The sequence below is a fragment of the Odocoileus virginianus genome, chromosome 16 (assembly GCF_023699985.2).
Source record: "Odocoileus virginianus isolate 20LAN1187 ecotype Illinois chromosome 16, Ovbor_1.2, whole genome shotgun sequence".
Classification (NCBI taxonomy): Eukaryota; Metazoa; Chordata; class Mammalia; order Artiodactyla; family Cervidae; genus Odocoileus; species Odocoileus virginianus.
The window spans coordinates 9,847,700-9,871,174 of record NC_069689.1 but is presented as its reverse complement, the minus strand read 5'-3'; the positions used below and the strand labels follow the sequence as shown (position 1 = coordinate 9,871,174).

The 23,475-nt window shown below is 43.9% G+C and overlaps 1 protein-coding gene and 1 long non-coding RNA gene across 16 annotated transcripts in view; one reads left to right on the top strand and one right to left on the bottom strand.

Moving 5' to 3' along the window:
• Window positions 1-1,266, bottom strand: part of LOC110150474 (uncharacterized) — a 32,873-nt gene extending 31,607 nt beyond the window's left edge. The window contains exon 1 of the long non-coding RNA XR_011491733.1: window positions 697-1,266. This is a non-coding gene — a long non-coding RNA (uncharacterized lncRNA). The remainder of the gene's footprint in view (window positions 1-696) is intronic.
• The window catches only part of WDR20 (WD repeat domain 20), a 65,217-nt gene continuing 42,948 nt past the window's right edge, over window positions 1,207-23,475 (top strand). For 6 of the 15 annotated variants that reach the window (XM_020913440.2, XM_020913443.2, XM_020913437.2 and 3 more), the window contains exon 1: window positions 1,400-1,729. In XM_020913440.2, coding sequence (XP_020769099.1) covers window positions 1,481-1,729 — 249 coding nt within the window. In that variant the 5' untranslated portion in view covers window positions 1,400-1,480. Of the gene's footprint in view, window positions 1,274-1,395; window positions 1,730-23,475 lie in introns of those variants that run through there. The other 9 variants (XR_011491732.1, XM_020913438.2, XM_020913442.2 and 6 more) reach the window with 6 other exon arrangements.

Below are 23,475 nucleotides of genomic sequence, written 5' to 3'. Positions count from 1 at the left end.
ACATCAAAACAATTGTAACACAGAATTTTAGGTGTTTTAGGAATCAATTCTTTAAGTAGGATTTTACTCTAGAGCTTTTCTGCCAACATGCACGTCGGCTACGGGATGTCAGCGTCAAACGCATTATTACATCAGTGACGCCGTCTGCACTGGCATCTGCTTGCATTGTGATACATAAAATGTTTATGATTTAAACTCCCCTTTACAACATACCTCCCTCTACTTCTTTTGTGACCCTCCATCTATGATTTGTACTGAGGGAACAGAACACTGTTGGTGTAACAAATATTGGCCTCGCACTCCAACTCCGCGAAAGTCTATCAGAATGTTTATCACTCGAGAAACTCTCTTATTCTAGTGCAATGCTAAGAAACCCAGGGATAAAAGGGTGATGGTTTAATCCGCGTGCCTGCTTTACAATCGAGACCGAGTACAGTATATCCCCACAACTACGCGGAGTAAACCATTCTGCAGATTCCACTTGAGCCTGATACAAATATCAACAGCCTCCAACTTTATGGAGAGCTCTTAATAAACTGTGGAGCAAAAGGGAATCCTGCTTCGATTCAGTATCCGGTTCCCAAAGTCATTTCCCCGACCCGACCCCTCCCCTTTTCTCTAAACACCTGGGGGAGACAAACTTAAGAAACAGAAGCGCCGACACAACCGGCTTTCCTGAAATTAGCCAATGCTCACCACAGATAGGTATGCAGGTATTTGACTACCAAACACAGATGTTACGTATCTATACGTCCTCTCCCCGCCAATCCGTCTAAAAAAAGAAAAGAAAAAAAAAAAAGATGAAGCGGCAAGCCGAGGTCCTTCAGTACCTTCTCGGAAACGGACTCTGGGAAGCGCAGAGGGGCTTCCTGACTCGCGCATCCAGACGGTCGCGCGGGGCAGCCTAGCGGAGGATCAGGACAGGGGGCCCGCCCCTCCCAGCCTCGGGGCTCCCCCGCGCCCTCCCCTAGGTCAGAACACTGGGGATTCCGCGCTTGTTCGCCGCACCCCACGCGCCGACCCGGAATTGCCGGCTGCTGAAGCGGCTCCCTCCTCAGCCCCTAAAGGTCTCGGGACCCCTCAGGGCAGGGCCCGAGTTTCCCTCAGCGCCGCCAACCTCAGCCCGGCCGCGGCTTTCGCTAGCCCGCTCAGTACCGTCAGCCCACCGGCCCCTACCCCGCACCGCAACACCTGCGCGCTTCTGGGGTCGCGCCGAGGCCGCGCCCGGCGGGGGGAGGAGCCTGCGGACGCCCCGCCGCGTGGAGGGCGCCAGGTGAGCACGCCTGCGCAGTCGGGCCGTAAACAAGCCCGCCCCTACTCCTCGCTAGCCTCCGTGGGGCCGGCTCGCGGGTGGGAGGGGCCAGAACGAAGGGGCGGGGGCGTGCGGGGGGGAGGGAGGAAAGAGCGAGAGTCCGGGGACGGCGCCTGCGCGGTGGGCGTGATCCGGGCACTTAGGGCAGGATGAACGCTGCTTTCCAAGATGGCGACGGAGGGAGGAGGGAAGGAGATGAACGAGATTAAGACCCAGTTCACCACCCGGGAAGGTCTGTACAAGCTGCTGCCGCACTCGGAGTACAGCCGGCCCAACCGGGTGCCCTTCAACTCGCAGGGCTCTAACCCTGTCCGCGTCTCCTTCGTAAACCTCAACGACCAGTCTGGTAACGGCGACCGCCTCTGCTTCAATGTGGGCCGGGAGCTCTACTTCTATATCTACAAGGGGGTCCGCAAGGTACCGACCGGGGGCGTCAGCGGGACTTCGCCCCGGCGTGGGCAGAGGTCGGGGGCAGGGCGGTGACAGCGGGAGGCCGGGGTGGCCACTGGCCACCGCTCTCACTTTGGAGTGGGCCGGTAACTCCACCGGAGTGCTCCTGAGGAAGGGGGGATTCGGGAGGAGGAGAGTGGCGGCGGCGGGGGCGGTGGAGAGGGGCCGCGGGTGCGGGGCTCCGGCTGGGAGGCCCCCGGCAACGTGTGGGGCCGGCTGCCGCCCCTCCGGCAGGGTTTGTCAGGTTCTGACACGGCCGGGGAGCCGGGCCTGCGAGTCCCCGGAAGAGGTGGGGTGGCCGTCTGGTCGCGGCTTGGGCCGCCTCGCCTCCCAGGGCGGGTTGCGAGTCCGGCTCTGGGTGAGAGACCAGGGGCGGCTGGGGGCAGATTTGTAAGGCGGAACCCGGCTGGGAGGCGGAGGACTCGGTCAGAAATGGACCGGCTTGGCACCAAGGGCCACTTCACCTGCTGCCGCACCGCCGCTCACTAGGAGCCTCTTCTGCTGTTAACACTTGGCCGTTTCCAAAAAAAAATCATCCGAGGGAGGCCGGCTGTCAACTTGTCTCCGCGGAGGGAACCTTCCTTCTGAGAGATTGTTAAGGGAGGGGTCATCTTGTCCCTTACAGTATGGAACGGAATGAGGACCACACTTGGGAGTGGAGGAGATGTTTTCAGTGAACTGAGCTGCTTCCTAGGGATGCTGTAGGAGCGTGCCCAGATCCATCCTCGTCCAACAAGTCAGACTGTATGTGCCCAGCAAGGGAGGGATATACCTTAAAAGCTGCCTCACAAGAACCATTATTCTGGGCGGGCGATTTTAACAGTAATTCTGGCAAGCATGTAATCATCCTCTTAAAGTATCTCTTTGAAAGAAGGAACTTATTAGAACTTTTCTTTCGTTGGCTACGTAACTGTGTTCTCATTGAGGACTGCTTACTTTTGAGATACGCCGTCTGGGAGTTGACTCTTGGAAAAACGAGGAAATTAATGCCCTCACCAGCCCCACCCCACCCCACCCCCGCCCCCGCCAGCACCTGGGCGTGGGAAAAGGTGTTAACAGATTAATTTATCAATGGTCAGTTAGTGTGAAAATAAATTGTATGTATTGAAGGGTGAACGTTTCCCAGGATATACTGTATCCAGAAGCAGTGGGGTTTGCTTGGTTACAAGATCTAGGAATGTGGCAGTGGTATCTAGATAGAGCAAGTTGTCTCATTTGTTCTAGGTGAGCCTTTCTGTTAGTGTCTGTGCTAAGTATACTACTGTGTTTGAGGTATCCTGTTATAAATTACTGCAGGTAAATCTCTTGACTTTGTTCTCACAGAATTGGAAGTCTGAAGTAGTTAGTAGTCTGGGAGTTGAAGTTTTTAGTCATACCCTCAACTTTGTCACTGACTTATTGGGTGACCTTTGACGAGTTTCTTAACTTCTATCTGCAGCTCTTTAAAAGAGAGTATTGTAGTACAGCTGTTGTGATTTTTAGCATTGTGACTACAATGAACTTTAAAGGCCCGAAACATTCAGTAGATGTGAAATACAGTTCAAACAAGCGTTAAGAGCATCTGTGAAACAGGAGCGTTTATCTTGACATTGATGCAGTGACTGAAAGGGTCAGCTTTTTCTCTGAAAATAGTTTAGAATTTTAAGTTATTAAATTGATTTACAAAAAAATTTTAAAGTGCCTAAAAGCCAAATATATTGTTACTAGTGTAGACATTACCTTTAAAAATGTTTTTTTCTTCTAAAATATGCTATTTCTGAAGCATTTTAGTGGCAAACTGTATCTGTACCTGATAGCTCTGGTTTGCATCATAAAAATAGGTCTCTTGCCTGGAAGTATCATAACGGTGCCTACTTTTAGTCCTACTCAATGAAGGATAAACTACAAGATCTTTTCAAAACTACACCAAAAAATGATTTTATTTATTTTTTTCAAAAAATAATTTTAAACAAGACAAATCTTAGACATGTAAATGAGCCTTCAGCTGTGTAATTTACTTGAGCACATTAACTTTTCTGTAAAATTTCATTTTCATGTGGTAATATCTTGTGGATACATTTGCATTATATGTTGGACATTTAAGCTCTTTTCTAGCCACTGTAATTTAAAAAAAAAAATCATGTCCATGAATGAGTTTGCATTTATTTTCTGTTATTTCTGAGCATAACTGATTGTTTTTATGACTCTGTTTTCTGATTTTAAAACATAGCAGATACTTTTCCTTAATTAAAAAACCTTAATTAAAGGTGAATTAAACCTTAATTTAAAAACTTCAAATTTTACTTTTTGGGATTAGGAGTTATAAATCGGTTTTTGACATTTTGTTGTTTTAACTCTTTAAAAATTTTTTCCTTTGGGGCATATAAAGTTTTACAACAATAAGATCATTTATGTCATTTAGAAGATTTAAATTTGATGAATACATTCAACTTAAATCTGACAGTCGGTCCTTCATGTGATTAAAGTATAGTTGGCTCATAGTATAATATCAGTTCCAGGTGTAAGGCATGGTGACCGGCGTTTCACAGATCGCGTTGCGTTAGAAGCGCCCGCGGACGGCCGTGTCCCCGGTGCCTCGCAGCACGCCCTTGGTCCTTGTTGGCGCCGCGCATCGTCTCTGCCCCTCCTGTCCCCGTGACTCGCCCCTCTGCCTTCCCTCTTCCCTTTGGTGACTGCTGGCTTGTTTTCTCTGTGAGTCTGTTTACGTTTTACATAGATGTTCATCTGTATGAGTTTTTAGATTCCACATGTAATGTGAGATGGCATACAGTATTTGTCTTTTTCTGACTTATGTCACTAAGTGTAATATTCCCTAGGCCCATGCACGCTGCTGCAAAACTAGGTCTTTTAAAAACCTTAAATGGTGAACTCTGTCCTGTCAGTTCTGGAAGCAGGTGTGGAGTCCTGGGGAATTAGAGTGGATGAGGAGATAGTCAGAGACCTAAGGTGAGGAGTGTAGTCTTGGCCCTGGGAAGACACAGGTCAGTTGCTGGAGCTGAAAGGGACCTTCAGTTTATGGAGTCGCACCCCTTTGGAGAAAGCCAGGGCTACAGAGGATGTGCAAACTATGAATCAGTTTTTTTCTCGAGGTAAAAAATTCATGACAAAGAAGCACAACTGAATCTAAACAGCTGTCTTAGTGAGAAGAGACTGATCTAGCTTTTTGGTTGCACAGATAACCATATACTTCAGGCTCTTCAGAATTTACCCCAGCATTTTGCACTGTGTAAGCTTATTGAATCTTACAATCCTGTGAGGTAGATAAAAGCATCATTTCTTTTCAGAATCAAAGTTCCGAGTAAGGTTTCTTGTGTGAAAACATCTAGTTTTGTAAATTTATTTTGCTGAATTAAAAATAATATGGACACTGATTTAATACTGAGGGTAAACTCATTGTTTCAGTGAAGATTTAAGTGACTGCTATGAGGATAATTCTACTCGGCAAGGTAATGTGGGATACCCAAAGATGATGAGACCCTACCCTTCTACCCAAGAACTTTCAGCTGCTAGCTTTCTTTATGGCATACTTTGGTTTCCTTTTTTTAAAAAAAGAGGTTTTAGGATAAAGATGCCAAGGTACTGGGCTTATTGTACCAACTCTGATTTTATGGAGATCTGTTTTAGCATAAATGTGAATGCCGCCACTCAGATTCCTGCTTAAGCATCACTTCTCAGCATATCCTTCTTTGATTTCCCAGTTTAGATCAGTTTTCCCCATTATACGTTTTTATAGCATCCTGTACTTTGCCTTTGTAGAACTTTTCTCAATTTGTAATTCTCTATCTCTTCTAGAAACAAAGCTCCCTTAGAATTGGATGTCTTTTCTGTTTTCTCTGTTTTCCTACATGGAGTAGACCCCTGCAGTTAAATTTGTTGAGTGAATGACTGGGTAAAGCGTTCATGTCCATCTATGTCCTACTTTAAAAAGATCTTTAGGGACTTCCCTAATAGTCAAGTGGTTAAGAATATGCCTGGCAATGCAGGGGCCCTGGGTTCAATCCCTGGTCCAGGAGCTAAGATCCCATGTAAACTGGAGCAACTTAGCCCTCATGCCACAACTGGAGAGAAGCCCGTGCACAGCAACAAAAGATCCTGCGTTCGGCAGCTAAGATCTGATGCAGCCACATGCATTAGTTTAAAGAACGATCTTTAGGTGCTGGAAGATACATTCAGTTTTAGGCCCAAAATTACCAGTTATCTTTAGTAGCTCATATCTTTTAAAAGACATTTTTATTTTATTTTTTTTAATTAAAAAAACTTTTTTTTGCTGAACTACACAGCTTACAATTTCTTAGTTCCCTGATTAGGGATTGAACTCAGGTTCCCGGCAATGAAAGAGCCGAGTCCTAACCACTGGACTGCCAAGGGATTCCCAAAAGATGTTTTATTTTATTAAAAACTGAAAGTATTTTTTCATATTTATTTTTATTTATTGTTTGGCTGCACCGGTTTTAGTTGCAGCAGACCAGGTTTTCCGTCTTCACTGTGGCGTGTGGGATCTTTAGTCACAACCTGTCAGCTCTCTCAGTTGCAGCACGTGGGATCTAGTTCCCTGATCACATCTCGGCCCCCTGCGTTGAGAGCCACAGAGTCTTAGCCACTGGGTCACCAAGGAAGTCCCCTCAAAAGATGTCTTAAATTATTGTTAGTTGGTAACAAATTTATCTCTTTATAACTGGGAAATTATGTAGCAAGAGACAGTGAAGTGGTGGAAAGCAGCCAAATGGTGCAGGTTACTTTTGATCTGCTTCTATCAAACCATGTTACCTACCAGACCTATGTGCTGTCAAACAACTTTTCAAATTTTTAAAAAATATTTTATTGAAGCATAATTGATTTGCAGTGTTGTATTAGTTTCTGGTATACAGCAGAGTGATTCAGATGTCTATATACTTTTCCGTATCCTTTTCCATTATGGTTTATTACAGGCTGTTGAGCAGTTCTCGGTGGAGGACCTTGTTTACCCCGATTTATGCCTTCCTGGCCCCCTGTGAGACACCTGTCTGTGTACGGTTGTATGGTGCCATGGCTCTTGGCTGCTGCGCGCGGACTTTCTGCAGCTGCTCTGAGCGGGGCTCCGGGGCCCCTTGGCGGTGCTCTGACGCCCCCTCCTCCCCTTTTTGCAGAGCGCAGGCTCTAGGTTCTCGGGCTGCAGTAGCTGCGGCTCGGAGGCTCACAGCATGTGGGATCTTCGCAGACCGGGGGTCCCGGGCCACCAGGGAAGTCCTCCTCCTTTTTAAATTGAATCAAACGAGTTTTTAAAGCTACACTCAGAATTACTTCACATTCAGAGCAAAGAGCCTTTACATTTTGCCTGCCATCTTAAGATTCTGGGCCATAGATGTACTGTCCAGAGACTGAAACAATTCCTACAAGAGATGAAAAGTAGAATTAGATGGTGTCCAAGGCCTTTTCGGTTAAGAATCTGCCTGCAATTCAGGAGGCCAGGGTTCGATCCTTGGTTTGGGAAGATCCCCTGGAGAAAGAAGTGGCAACCCACTCCAATATTCTTGCCTGGAGAATTCTATGGACAGAGAAACCTGGCAGGCTGCAGTCCATGGGGTCGCAAAGAGGCGGACTAAGCAACTAAAACACATACAAGGCCTTTTCAGTTCTTAAGATTGTATGATTCTGTGCTCAGTGATTTTAAAATGAAAATTTATCTTTGTACTGGGGAGGTGTCTCCTGACTTGGATTCATTGCCTATTTTTTGAATGGGAATTGGGAAGAGTGGGGTGTGTTGTGAAAGCGGTTGAACATATAGTGATTCTAGGTCTTTATTGCTAGAAGAAGCTTGGGTACACCATGCTGAGATGAAGCTGGGGTCAGAAGGTCAGTTAATAATAATAGCCAAAATGTTTTTTGGGATGGAGTTATCCAGGACAGTTATGGGTTGACTTGAGAGACAGTGAGTGTTCTGTATAGGAGATACCAAAGTCTCTTTGTCAAAGACTGCAGGACCACCTGTTGGTGACTGGGGGATTCATGCTTCATGTGGGAGGGTGAACTACGTGCCTTTTAAAGCTTTTTATCCACAGACTAGTCTTAGATACTAGATTGCTCTAAAAGAAGGTCATGTTCACACCCTTCTCCCCATTTGCCTTTTCACACTGCTCTGCTCCCCATGTATTATTTAGAAGAGGCTTAGAAGTTTGGAATTTTTTTATATCAAATTCACTTTGAGAAACTTTGTACTTAGTTTAGTAGGGCACGTGTGGAATTGGATGGAAATCTTTTTTTTCCCCATTAAGGGCCACTTTATGACTTCTGAAGTATTCCTATAAAGATTAATTTTTTTGACTAGAGAATCATCTGTACTGAGGGGGAAGCATGTTTATCGCCTAAAGCAGGCTTGAGAAACTTGCCTGATACCCTGGTCCCCTTGGCCTTGAAGAGGACGATGGTGCTGATACTTGGAGAGGCTCCATGGGTGGATGTGAGCCGTGGTGAGACGCTCCCAGAGCGTGTCAGTGAGAGCCAGGAGCTGGGATGAGTGTCACATCTTTCAGCAAATATTTGTGGGGCGTACCTCCCAGATAGGTGGTGCTAGATACGTTTCTGTTGTTGTTCAGTCACTAAGTCACATCCAGCTCTGCGACCCCATGAACTGCAGCACGCCAGGCTTCTCTGTCCTTCACTCTCTCCAAGAGTTTGTTCAAACTCATGTCTGTTGAGTCAGTGCTGAGTATAGACAAAGTCTGTGCCCTGAAGAAACTTGTCACCTATATGTATTATCATTGAGTTAATCATCTAGTAACTTTAAGTGTTTATTCTACTATGGTAGAAAACTTGAGCAAGAATCAAAACGTAGTGGATTTTGTTGCTGATTAGTTTGGCTATAGGCCTAAAGAACCTTATTTTTAAAATGTAAAGATTTTCATAGTCTGGTATTGTCTTAGAGACCATTTTAATTTATATCTCAGCTAGGTTAGTTTGTGCAGAAATACGAAATGTGGTCCTATTTGTTATTTAGGAATAGACATCAAAAATAGAAATAACTTTTATTTGGTAGACATTCTCAATTTTAATTTTCAGGGCATTTAAAACTGAGAATATCAATGACAGGTTATCCTCTGAACATTTGGCATCTGTTTTTCATAATGAGTACAAGATATGTCTTGTTTTGAAAAAAATAATCCTTTTTCATCAAGCGTTTTATGCTGAATTGCTATGTACAAGTTACTACTATCTCTTGTGGGTGACATGAAGGTAAATTAAGATACCTCCTATCTGTACGGAGCTTGTATTTTTGTCTTGATAATTGTAATAAAAGTAGAAAGTGTGTGCTCGGCACATGGCATAAGCAGTACACGAATCAGATGGAATTAAGGGGTAAAGGTGAAGTGGAGAAGTGTTTCTCTGCCTAGTGGAAGAATTCTGGGTTGGATTTCAAATAGGTGATTTGTCCTGAAATGTGTAAATTCCAAAATGTATAGCCTTGTATTTCTCATTTCAGAAATGCTTATTGAGCCTTAGTTGGCAGTTACTCTTACCTTTTCTAACCCTTTCCATGTATTTATTATTATCAGTTTAAAATTTTCATTGGACTGTAGTTGATTTACAGTACTTTGTTTCAGGTATTCAGCAAAGTGGATGTGTTACATGTGTGTCCACTCTTAGATTCTTTCCCCGGATAGGCCGTTACGGAGTACTGAGCGGAGTCCCCTGTGCCGTGTAAAAGGTCCTTGTGAGTTGGCTGTGTTCTGTCTGGTAGTGTGTACATGTCAGTCGCAGCTTCCCAGCTTGTCCTGCCCCTAGTCTTACCTTTCATCATTTTTACCAACTTCACTGCTTCTCTGCCAATTGGTAATTTGTAAACTGAGTAATGTTAGTTCTATTTTGTAGTATGGAATTTTAAACAGTAGGGTAGATTGTATTAATACTAAAAACAAGTCAAATCAGCCTTGCTACATTAAAGAAATTATATTGTTTTATTCTGTTTTTTATGTAGTATAGTTGCTTTACAATGTTGTTAGTTTTTTTTATTTTTTTATTTTAGGTTTTTTGGCTGTGCTGGGTCTTTGCCGCTTTTGCGGGGGTTTTCGTTCCTGCCGTGAGCAGGGGCTGTTCTTTGGTGCAGTGCTCAGGCCTCTGGTTGCAGCGGCTTCCCTCGATGTAGAGCACAGGCTGTCACTGTGGTGCATGGGGTTAGTTGCTGCTCGGCATGTGGAATCTGCCGGGATCAGGGATCCAGCCAGTGTACTCGGCATTGGCAGGCAGGCTCTTAGCCACTGTGCCACCAGGGAAGTCTTGTGCTACATTTTATCTTGTTTTGTAGCAGAAGGAGAATGTACTTGAAACTGTAGATTTTTATGAGAAAGAAGCAAGAACCATTCATGAGGAAGGAATTTTTAAGGTTTTTGTATTTTTAAATTAAGAATGGGAATATTTTTAACATACTTTCAAGTAACCGCATGGTAGTTTATCCCTGTGACATTAAGCTGTTTTTCCGTCGGTTGGTTCACAGCCAGGCTCGCCATTGCAGGGGGGTGGGGTGGGGTGGGGTAGCGTGGGTTGTGTGTGTGTATGTGTGTTCTTGCTACAACAAAACTGGTCCAGTTGCTCATTATCTACTTTAATTTTTGTTTCAGAGGCTCTGTCTTGTCTTAATGTTTCATTTAGTAAATGTTTGAGTGGTTTTAGGGGCTTTCTTGGTGGGTCCAGCGGTTAAGACTCCGAGTTTGCACTGCAGAGGATGTGGGTTTGATCCCTGCTTGGAAAACTAAGATTCCACATGCCACATGATGCTGTCAAAAAAAATTTTTTTGAGTGGTTTTATGTGAGAAGCAGTATACTGGACTGTGGGAAATCAAAGAAGTGCAAGTTGATCCCTTAGCCCAGGAGGATTATCATCCAACCAAGGAGACAAGATATTCACACACTTACTCTTTCAAGATTCCAGTGCCTGCTCTACATTGTTGTTGAGACTGAATCTCTGTGGTCAGGGAGCTCACAGTCCAGTAGAATGATAAATGGCTTGTTCCTTCATCTAACATGTATTGGACCTGTAAGCCCAAAGACAAATAAGACATGGTCCCTGGCCTAATGTGACTGTAATCAGGTGTTAAGATTGATGAACAAATAGTGGTGCGGTGTATGGTATCTGCTATTTTAGACAATATTCACTTACTGGGGCTTTTTTTTTTTTTTTATGGCTGCAGTGTGAGGCTTGCAGTGTCTTAGTTCCTTGGCCAGGGGTTGAACCCCAGGCCCTTGGCACTTAGAACACCGAGTCCTAACCACTGGGTTGCCAGGGAATTTCCTGAGGCTTCTTAATCTGATTAAAATTTAGGAGGTATGTCAACCTAGATGGGAAGAAATATTTTACATCTTTATTTTTAACTGAACTTCTGAGTTTTAATGTGTTCTTCAACTATGAACATAGGCAACAAATCACATAGTAACAGACCTGTGACTTTATCACCAGTGAAAATCACAGGTGTTTGCATATCACATTATGGTTGTTGCAGGCATATCAAATATCATTTATACTCATCACTACTTTGAAATTACAGTAGTTAGTGGATCTGCTACTAGAACCCCGTTATTCAGTGTGAAATAAACTTTAAAAAATACTAAATTTGCTTAATATAACCATTTTGATTACCATTTTAATATAATCAGTCTCCCTTGTAATCTTTTTTTTTTGGCTCTTTGTTGCTGCACGTGGACTTCGCTCTAGTTGTGGTTGTGTGAGCTTCTCATTGCAGCGGCGTCTCTTGTTGTGGAGCATGGGGTCTAGAGCTCGTGGATGTGGTAGTTGTGGCTCACAGGCTTAGTTGCCATGGGGCATATGGGATCTTAGTCCCCAGATCAGGGATCGAACCCATGTCCCCTGTGTCACAGGCAGATCCTTAACCACTGGACCGCCAGGGAAGTACCTCCTTTATACTCTTCTGTATTAAAACATTATTATGAGGAATCAGAAAGTTTATGAGTACAGAAAGTTTAAGCTCCTCATGAGAGAATCTTGGCTTACCTTCTGCAGAGAGTGTTGTGTGTGTGATTAACTGTGAGGAGGGTAACTGGCTGCTTCTGTCAGGGCACCTTTTTGCTCCGTGAAGAGGTCTCTGGCGCCTGTGGAGGGCGGTGTTTCACTCAGCAGCTGAGCGTCTGGAAGTCTGAGTTGGCGGTGTTGTGTGCTGCTTTCGTGGTCCTCCTCGTGGTTCTGCGCCCTTCTGCCCTAAGTAGAGGGGGAGGCACAAGAGCTGCTCTGCAAGACGGACTGTGTTGCTTTTGGTTCCTGGAGTAGATGGTTACAGTGTAATGTTTACTTGTCTCAAATGCAGTGGGAATTTAGGTTTTAACAGGTTGCATTTGGGCTGAATTCTGATGGGTGGGTGGGCTGAAGATGGAGAGGATTCTGATCAGGGGCTTGGGAGCCCAGCGCCTGAGAATGTGGCAGTTGATGGCTCCTGAGGTGAGCGGTGAGCGGCTCCTGAGGGTTGAAGCTTGTGCAAGTCTTGGGAGGATGGGATTATCTTCCTTAGTGAGTGATGGTTTAAATGTTGGATATATCCTAGCTTCCAGAACTTTCAGTATGATTTTTTGAAAGTTTTTTTTTTTTTAACTGTATTTTCATTCTTTTGATACTGCTTCTGCAGGAACGTATTATTCCTGTTTTAGTTAGTCCTTCTTACAGTTCCTGGAGTGTTATCCTCTTCCAGGACTCAAGCCATGAGATCGTGTCATGCCAGGCCTCATTGGACTCTCCCCACTTGCCTTCAGTTCTCAGTGATTCTAACTCCTGCCACCCTGCTGCTCTCTCCAGCACACTCCTGTCTTAAATGCTGTGACTAATAGTTTTAACTCCCTTTGCCCACACACTCTGTTCTAGCCCTGAGTGAATCCAGTTCTACAGCAGTCATGTTGTTGTTCCTGCCATCTTCAGAAAGGAAGGGAGAACCCTTTCTGGCCCCACCCGCTCCCTACAGGTTCTTTGTCTGGGGCAGCTTGTTGTTCAGTCGCTCAGTCCTGTCCAACTCTTTGTGACCCCATGGACAGCAGCACGCCAGGCTTCCCTGTCCTTCAGTATCTCCCAGAGTTTGCTCAGACTCACGTGCATTGAGTCAGTGGTGGCATCCAACCACCTCATCCTCTGTCGTCCCCTTCTCCTCCCGCCTTCAGTCTTTTCCAGCATCATGGTCTTTCCCAGTGACTCAGTTCTTCACATCAGGTGGCCAAAGTATTGGAGCTTCAGCTTCAGCATCAGTCCTTCTGGTGAATATTCAGCCTTGATTTAGTTTAGGATTGACTGGGTTGATCTCCTAGCAGTCCAAGGGACTCTCAAGAGTCTTCTCCAACACCACAGTTAAAAAGCATCAATTCTTCAGCGCTCAGCTTTCTTTATGGTCCAGCTCTCACATCTGTACATGACTATTGGAAAAACCATGACTTGGACTCTGCTGACCTTTGTCGACAAAGTAATGTGTCTGCTTTTAATACACTGTCTAGGTTTGTCATAGCTTTTCTTCCAAGGAGCAGGCGTCTTTTAATTTCATGGCTGCAGTAATTTTGGAGCCCAGGAAAATAAAATCTGTCACTGTTGCCATTGTTTCCCCATCTATTTGCCATGAAGTGATGGGACTGGGTGTCATGATTTTAGTTTTTTGAATGTCGAGTTTTGAGCCAGCTTTTTCACTCTCCTCTTTCATCTTCATCAAGAGGCTCTTTAGTTCCTCTTCAATCTCTGCCATAAGGGTGGTGTCATCATATCTGAGGTTATTGGTATTTCTTCCGGCAATCTTGATTCTAGTTTGTGCTTCATCCAGCCCAGCATTTTGCATGATGTACTCTTCATAGAAGTTAAATAAGCAAGTTGACAATATGCAGCCTTGATGCACTCCTTCTTCAATTTTGAACCAGTTTTGTTCCATGTCCGGTTCTAACTGTTGCTTCTTGACCTGCCTACAGGTTTCTCAGGAGGCAGAGATAAGGTGGTCTGATATTCCCATTGCTTTTAAGGATTTTCCACAGTTTGTTGTGATCCATACTGTCAAAGGCTTTAGCATAGTCAATGAAGCAAATGTTTTTCTGTGACTCTTGCTTCTTCTGTGATTCAGTGGATGTTGGCAATTTGATCTCTGGTTCCTCTGCCTTTTCTAAATCCAGCTTGAATATCTGGACATTCTCAGTTCAGGTACTATTGAAGCCTAGCTTGGAGAATTTTGAGCTAGCATGTGAGATGAATACAATTGTATGATAGTTTGAACAGTCTTTGGCATTGCCTTCTTTGGGATTGGAGTGAAAACTGACCTTTTCCAGTTCTATGGCCACTGCTGAGTTTTCCAAATTTCCTGACATACTCAGTGCAGTACTTTCACAGCATCGTCTTTTAGGATTTGAAATAGCCCAGCTGGAATTCCATCACCCCACTAGTTTTGTTCGCAGTGATGCTTCCTAAGGTCCACTTCACATCACACTCCAAGATGTCTGGCTCTAGGTGAGTAATCACAGCATCATGGTTATCTAGGTCATGAAGATCATTTTTGTATAGTTCTGTGTATTCTTGCCACCTCTTCTTAATATCTTCTGTTTCTGTTAGCTCCATGCCATTTCTGCCCTTTATTGAGCCCATCTTTGCTTGAAACATTCCCTTGGTATCTCTGATTTTCTTGACGAGATCTCAGCCCCGTTTCTCAGCTACTTCTTGGGCTTCTCTGGAAGCTCAGATGGTAAAGAATCTGCCTGCCATGTGGGAGACCTGAGTTCAGTCCCTGGGTTGGGAAGATCCTTTGGAAGGAGGGCATGGCAACCCACTCCAGTGTTCTTGCCTGGAGGATCCCGGTGGACAGAGGAGCCTGGCGGGCTACAGTCTGTGGGGTCACAAGAGTCGGACACGACTGAGCAACTAAACCACCTGGTGATGCATGTGCTCACTAAAATTGGAGAGGTGTGGTCACTACAGCTTCCTCCAGTTTTTCCACTGTCTCTTCACACTTAATCCAGTCAAATTATTCTGTTTTCCTGCCCTCTATTGTAAGTGTCCAATTCACTGAGATTTGTTTTTTTAAGTAAACTTACTAAGTTGTGCAATGATTATTATAATCCACTTTTAGTACTTCAGAGATTGTTTTAAATTTTAATTTCGTTTAAGTTTCAGTTGGGCTTCCGAGGTGGTGCAGTGGTAAAGAATTCGCCTGCTGATGCAGGAGACTCGGGTTTGATCCCTGTGTCAGGAAGCTCCCCTGGAGTAAGAAATGGCAACCCATTCCAGTATTCTTGCCTGGAAAATTCCATGGACGGAGGAGCATGGCAGGCTGCAGTTCAAATGGGGTTGCAAAGAGTTGGACATGGCTGAGCATACACACAGTTAGTAGTTAAGTTTCAGTTATGCTGGATGAATAAATTCTAGAGATCTGGTGTACAGTATAGTGTCTGTAGTTAGCAATACATATTGTGTACGTCAGAATTTAAGAGAGTAGATCTCATATTAAGTGTTCTTACCACAAAAAACAAAAATTAAGTGACATAAGGAAATGTTGAGATGTGTTAGGTATGTCTGTTACCTTGATTGTGGTCATGGTATTATGGGTTCTTGCATGTGTACATGCAGGAAACCCCAGTTCAATTCCTGGGTCAGGAAAATCCACTGGAGAATATTCTTGGGCTTCCCTTGTGGCTCAGCTGGTAAAGAATCTGCCTGCAGTGCAGGAGACCTGGGTTCGATCCCTGGGTTGGGAGATCCCCTGGAGAAGGCTACCCAAGCTCATCAAATTGTAAATGTTTAACATGTGCAGTTCTTTGTATGTCAGTTATACCTTTATAAAGTTGTCAGAAATACATTTATTTTTATATTTTAATTATGTAAACATTTGCTGGCTCTAATATCAAGACTACAAAACATGGTTATGTTCAGAGACCTCTAGCTTCCAATTCTTTCTGACCCCTTACTCCATTCCCTTCCTCTCCCTATAATCACTTTATTCATTTCTGACTCATCTTTCTGTTATAAGAATAAGATGACATTTGAGCAGAGATCTGAAGGAATTGAGGGAGCTTACTGTGTATGGTATTTTGCATCTTTTTTTTTTTTTTTTCTTAACGATATATACTGGAGATCTTTCCATATTAGTGAATCGAGAGCTTCACTCTTTCTTGTCATTGCTTTATACTCCATGCTGTGGATGTACCCTAATTTATTTAACCAGGTGACTCTTAACTGTTAATGTGTTTTAAATTACAAATAAGGCTGCAGTGAATAACTTTGCATGTGTATTATTTTGCATCGAGGCAGGTATATTTGTAGTATGTATTTCCAGAAGAGTTACTTTTGAGTCAGAGGGTAAATATGTACATGTTTTTAATAGATGTCTTCAAGCCTCTGTAGGGAGGGCATGCGCTGATTGTACTGCACCACAGACTCACAGCATTGTGTCCCCGGACTTCTGCGTTTGATATGATAGGTGCGAAATTAGTATGTTTGTTTTCTCCTTGTAACAAGTGAGGTTGAGCATCTTTCTATATATTTAGGGTGAAACAGATTTCCTCTTCTATGAACTGTTTCATATCCCTTACCCATTTTTCTTTCGGGTTTTGGACATCTTGATTTTTCTAAAAGGGGAGTTATTTATACATTAGGAGGTGTGTCCTTTGTCTGTGATAATGAATTAACATTTCTTTTCTGTCTCAGTTTATCATCTATCTTGTAGCTTTGCTAAGGGTGTGTTTGTATTTGTTTTTGCCATAAAGAATTTTCGTATTTTTGCAGTTAACTTTATAAATTTGTAAACTTTTATGATTTTTTATAATTTTGAGCCACAGTTTTATTATTTAGGTGTTAACCAGATGCTATTCTCCAAGGTTTAAATAAGAGGGAAAAAGTTTTACATTTTAAAATTTAGGTTTAACAAAGTCTATGCTGGAAGCAAGAGATGAACATTAGAGTGTGTTGTACAAGAAACTGATATAGATAATGATTTACCAGTAGTTTTAGGATTTAGCATACCTTGAATATATTATAATGTTAGGTATGTTTTGTTTTGCAGGTAGCAGGAAGCCCAACTCAAGTTTAAACTTTAAAGGGGGGTGTATTGGCTTATGATACTGAAACTCCCAGAGGCGAGGTGGACGTCAGACATGGACTGGTTGGGACGCCAGCTCTGTCTTGATGATCATCTGTGTATTTTGCTGTCTACTGTGTGTCGTCCTGGCTTCGGGGGCAGAATAGTGATCGGGGTTCTAGGCTTCAGATTTCTGTACTGCATGGCCCACAATGAGAGCCAATGTCCAGGATGAGAATAAACAATTTTAATTAACACTTTCTCAGAATAAGGAGGATTGTTTCATAGAAGCCCTCAGCAAACTTCCTTTGACTTCTTGTACCATACTGGGTTACCAGCTCATTCTTGAGGCCAAGAAAATATCAACTCAGAGTCCTGATTAACTCACGGCTTTCTTAAGGGGATTGGATTATATGATATCCTGATTGCCCTGGAGCTGCCATGTGAGTAGATTCCAGACAGGAGAATAGGTCTATTGATAGATACAGGGTGGGCAACCAAGAGATGCAGGCTACACTGAAGTCAGGTGACCCAGATGTAGTAGACACAGCTCTTTCCTCTGGAGAAGAGCTCACAGTGAGATGAATCAGTAAAGCAGGGAATACAGCACACTGTCGTTGCATGCTGAGCAGGGCTTGGGCTGTGCAGTACTTCTGCCTGCTCTAGAAACCTCTGTTTCCCTTGCTCCTGCTGTTTGACTGCTATGAGTGTCCTCCCACCTTTTCACAGTGTTGGAGATTTTGTATGAATCTTTGTCTCCTCCCCTGAACAGTTAATCGTGAGGGCAGAAATCATCTTCTTCATATTATATCCATTGCAGTGCCTGTAATTGTTGTTCAGTCACTCACTTGTGTTTCACTCTTTGTGACCCCATGGACTGCGGCACGCCAGGCTTCCCTGTGCTTCAGTATCTCCTAGAGTTTGCTCAAACTCATGTCCATGGAGTCGCGATGCCATCCAGCCATCTCATGCTCTGTTGTCCCCTTCTCCTGCCTTCAGTCTTTCCTAGCATCAGGATCTTTTTCAGTGAGTCTGCTCTTTGCATCAGCTGGCCAAAGTATTAGAGCTTCAGCTTTAGCATCAGTCCTTCCGATGAATATTCAGGGTTGATTTCCTTTAGGATTGACTGGTTTGACCTCCTTGTAGTCCAGACTCTCAGAGCCTTCTGCAGCACCACATTGAAAGCATCGATTCTTCAGTGCTCAGCCTTCTTTGTGGTGCAGCTCACATCCGTGCGTGACCACTGGAGAAACCACAGCTTTGGCTGTGTGAACCTTGGTTGGCAAGGTGATGTCTCTGCTTTTTAATATGCTGTCTAGGTTTGTCAGAGCTTTTCTTCTAAGGAGATTAAAAATCTTTTAATTTCGTGGCTGCAGTCACCATCCACAGTGATTTTGGAGCCCAAGAAAATAAAGTCTCTCACTGTTTCCAGTTTTTCCCCATTTACCATGAAGTGATGGGACCAGATGCCATGATCTTAGTTTCTTGAATGTCAGGTTTTTGTTTTTGTTTTTTTAATACATAGCTATTTATTTAGCTGTGTGGGGTCTTTTGTTGTAGCATGTGGGATCTAGTTCCCTGACCAGGGATTGAACCTGGGCCCTGGGAATTGGGAACTAGACCAATGCTTTGGCCACTGGACCACCAGGGAAGTCCCAAATGTCAGGTTTTAAGCCAGCTTTTTCACTCTTCTTTTCATCTTCATCAAGAGGCTCTTTAGTTCTTTGTTTTCTGCCATTAGGGTGATGTCATCTGCATATCTAAGGTATTTCTCCTGGAAATCTTGATTCCAGCTTGTGCTTTATCCAGCTTGGCATTTCTCATGATGTACTCTGCATATAAGTTAAATAAGCAGGGTGACAATATACAACCTTGACATACTGCTTTCCCAATTTTGGACCAATCAGTTATTCCATGTGTGGTTCTAACTGTTGCTTCTTGTCCTGCCTACAGCTTTCTCAGGAGGCAGATAAGGTGGTCTGGTAGTCCTGTCTCTTTAGGAATTTTCCATGGTTTGTTGTGATCCACACAAAGGCTTTAGCGTCGTCAATTAAGCAGAAGTAGATGTTTTTCTGGAAGCCTATACATGGTAGGCACATTGTGTTCGATTTTAAATGAATGAGTTGGTTGAAATTGCCCTCCACTAAGGCCTTACTGGAGTAAACTCAGTAATCTCTCAAAATCCCTGTCACAAGACAGGCCTGGTTCGTGTTTGTTGCCAAAGCTCACAGAGATAGGCCTGCCAACCCCGTTTGCATTGGTTGAGAGGCTCTGAGAAATTAGTCACAGTCTCGGATCTTGTGCTGTTAGAGTTCTTGCAGGCTAACCCAGGAGGCAGTTGTCTTCTGGTGTCTTGATTGCCTGGAGCGCGTTTTGTTCGGAAGCAACCACTTCCTTGTCCTGGTGTCTTGTAGAAGTGCTCACACTGTCTTCCAGTCCTTTCATACGTCCCATTTAATTCTAGGAATTACACAACTCCTTACATTTTTTTTTCCCCTTCTGGATTTTGGAATAGGTAGGTGTACAGGTAGCTAGCAAAACTGAGGGTAATATTAGCTCAGTTATTAAAAAAATAATGGGGGTTGTTCTTGGGGCTTTCCTTGGTGTGGCTGCAGTTTGCAATCCGAGAGATCTCAGAGGGCGCGGCACAGGTTGAGCTGGAAAGGCTCCGTCAAGTCCCTGCCACTGTGTTGCACAGCAGGCTCCGGATTAGGCCTCCGTCCGGTTGCCATCCCTCCTGGCGTCCCTCTGGAGTCTCTGCCTTGGACTCAGGCCACCTTTCTCTGTCTTCCTCGTGGCCATGAACTGACTGCCTTGCTGTCTGCTCGTTGAACACCTTGGCACCTCCCCACCTTCACAGCCTCCCTTCCCACTCCAGTTCTGGCCGCCATCCTGGGTGGTTTTCTGTCCACTGCGTGGTCCATCAGGCACCATGGTGCCTCCATCTCTTGCCTTACGTGTCCACCTCTGGCACTCGCTTCCAAGTGACACTCTTGAGTTTTGTCATCAGCTGAAACAGCTTTAGCTCCAGAATCACTAATCTAGATAGAAACAGTTGTTCTTCTGCCCCATTGTGACCTTGGCTTCCACTTCTTTGATTTCTCCAGCATATAGGTTACTCAGCATCGCACTGCCAAAACCGTTGGATGCCACGCAGCCCAAAACTTCCTTGACCTCTCGGCGGCACAGGACATAGTTGATCATCTTCTCTTCATTGGAGCCCTCCTTATCATGCGTGACACTTTGAACCATGACTTTCTTTCTCCTTCTGTGGACCACGTCTCTCTGGCCACTCTGCTTCACCTTTGTTCTTTCGAGTCTTCCTGGTCTTTAACTGGGTCTCCCTGTGGCTCAGTCCTGCTCCCTTTCCTTTTCTTACTCCCATGAGGTGGACTACAGATACTTCACTGTATCTTTTGTTTCTAAAATTGTTTATGTCTTTTCTCACCACCCGCCAAAAGGAAAAGAGTATTTATTGCAACAAGTTAATCCAGTGGGTATTCCCCAGGGAGCACAGATCTGTTTACGAATCTGTTTGGTAAGGCAGTTAAACAGATTGTGGCTTTCCTCGGTGTGGCCTGCGCTCCAGCAAAGCTCCATCTTTGTCACTGTCCTTTCTGGAGCCTCCTTGATAGTGACTTCTGCCAGTTCCTCCTCCTGCCCTGTTGTCTTCAGCTTTCCAGACCACCATCAGCCCTCATGGATATGGCCATCCCCGTGTGGAACTGTGGCCGCTTTGCAGAGTGGGGACCTGCTCAGGAGTTGCTGGGGTGCCCGTGTTTCTGCCATTCTTCGGCAGCCCTGGCTGCAGTCGCCAGCTGGAGCGGCACCCCGCGTTCATATTTTACTTTTTTCTTGAACAGCCTTGTAAGAGTTTGTCAAATTTTGCTTCACAGAATCAGGTATTTCTTTGCTTTCTGTTTTTTATTAATAAGACCTGTCTTTACCTCCTTTGTTTCCTTTGTTCTTTCTCTCGATTTCTGGCTTGAAAACATAGGCTGTTAGCCTTTCTTGCTTTTTAATGATGTGCTCAAACTGTACAATTCCCTCCTCAGCATTACTTTGTCACCCGTATGTTATGTGTGTGTGGTAATATCGTCGTCATTGTGCTTAGTCGCTCAGTGGTGTCCGACTCTTTGCCACCCCATGGACAGTAGCCCACCAGGCTCCTCTGTCCATGGAATTCTCCAGGCGAGAATCCTGGAGTTGTTGCCATGCCCTCCTCATCATTGTCATTAAGATCTAAATATTTTGCTATTTCCATTTTTATTTCCACTTTAACCCTGAATTTCTAAACAGGCATTTTAAAGTTTCTGTTCATGGTGTTTAGTTTTGTTATTAACTTATTCTCGTGATATCGTCATAGAATATGTTTTTCTTTTTAATGTCAGTTACTTGAAAGGTAATGATCTTTTTTCCTTGTAACCTAGTTAAAATGTTACATGTATTTTTATTATTTTTTTTGTTTGTTCCATGTATTTTTAAAACAATGTATATCCTCTATTTGTTAGGCTCAGGGTAACATATCTCTCTGTATGTGTGTTTGATAAAGGTTTTAATGCTGTTCACATTGCCCATATCTTTACAGTTCTTATGACTGCTTTATTTATCAGTTTTTGATAGGTGTGCATTAAGCATCTCACTGTGATATTCTGTTTTCAGGATTGGAAATTCTGTTTCCAAAATTCTGTTTTGAGGGTTGGAAAATCAGTTTATTTTTGTTAATATTGGCATGGAATGTTTTCCTATCTCTTATTTTCATCTTTTTTATGTAGATTTGGTTTTGATGTTTTGGTCCTTTGAAATGTTCTTATTTCATCATTATCTGTGATGCTTTCTTCTCTGCCTCTCTTCCTCCCTCCACCTACTCTGTCAGGAATTTCTGATGGTTTTATCTCCAAAACAGGTCTTGAGTCCATCTACTCTTGTTTTCACTGCCTTCACTCATCTCACCCAGGCACGTGCATCCTCCTGACTGGTCTTTTCTGTGGTGGGGCTGCCTCACCAGGGCACGCGGGGTCGTAGTTCTGACCTGCATCCCGCCGTGCACGCGAGGCGTCCTAACCACCAGGCCCAGGCAGCCCCTGGCTGGGCTTTTGCTTTGCTCTCGTTCCCCTCATTTATCCTCTGTGCAGTAGCCTGAGTGATCTTTAAAAATGTAAATCTGATTGTTGCTCCCAGGCTTAAAATCTTTCCATGTTTAAATGTGCTCACTGGTTTTTATTGCTTTTAGCATGAAAACAACATTATTAGCGTGGCCCACTGGGCCCTGCGTGAGCCAGCTCTGGCTGGCTTCATCACCCTCCCTCCCTTTACTGTATCTGGCGCACTGGCGTGGTTTTTAATTCTCATGGCTAGCTTTACCTTCTTGCCACAGATTCTTCTTATATGCCAGCTTTCTTTGCGTGGGTTGCTTCCACTCCTTGCCCCTTCACCTGTTTTAATTCCTCCTCCTCAAATGTTAACTCACATGTCCTTTTTTTTTCAAGCCTCTTACCCTGACAGCTGACTAGGCCAGGTCTCCTGTTATCCCCTATCAGGTCTTTCGTCTTTCTAGCACATGTCACAATCATTGAAAGAAAAATTGATTTTGAAATTTAATGTCCTTCTTCCCACCACATAAACTAGATTGTGAACTCAGCAGGGCTGCCTTCATCTAATTCATTCCCAACCCCCCTTGTCTAACTCAGTGCCTTTGATGGTTAAAGGCACTCTACAAATACTTGAATGATTGGATAAATGTATAAATGACTGTCATGTGTGTATTGACAGTGGGTAGATTATGGTAAGCATGTTGTCTTGTATGTACTTGGCATTTGGTTAAATACTTTGATCTTTCGCATCATGTTTTGTGAGATATATTTAAAGAATAGCAAGCTGTACCCATCTTACTCTGACTTAGTGCCATCTTTTCCCCCTTTGTCCACACACACCTTACCTGAGCACTGGCAACGGGTAAAGGCAGGAAAGAAAATTGAGAATCCTGTTCAGTGTAAAAGGTTTTGTTTTTAAAATTTATTTTATTTACTTATTTTGGCTGCGTTGGGTCTTCATTGCTGCATACAGGCACTTCTCTCATTGCAGTGAGTGGATTCCTCATTTCCGTGGCGTCTCTTGTGGAGCACAGGCTCTAGGCATGCGGCCTTAGTGGGTGTGGCGCACGGACTTAGTTGCTCCGTGGTGTGTGGGGTCTCCCCGGACCAGGGATTGAACCCATGTTCCCTGCACTGTCAGGTGGGCCACTGGACCGCAGGGAAACCCCTAAAAGATTTTCTTAGAAGGTCTGCTGATCATTCACATAACTAATGAGTTTGTCCCATAGGAGTTTTTCCTTCATTGGAAAGATTTTTTTCTCCCTTTAAATTTAAAAGCGCAAGATATGTTTACGGTAGAAAATTTGAAAACATCAAGGAAGAAAAAAAGCCCTTATCCCACCTGTTAATATTTTGGTGTTTTTCCTCCCAGTCTTTTTTGAGGTGCTCAGTTATATATTAAGCATAATTGAGGTCCCTAGTACCTAATATTGTGCATGGCACAGTGTAAATGCTCATTAAGTATTTAGAGAATGTACCCAGGTGTGTGTTCTGTTTGGTATGTAGCTACGGATTGCTTCTTGTTGATGGTATTTATAACCCATTTTAGAGTAGTTGAGCTTTGTGTGAGTGTGAGACTTTTTAAAAAAATGATCCTGTTAAGATCATGGTAAAAAGT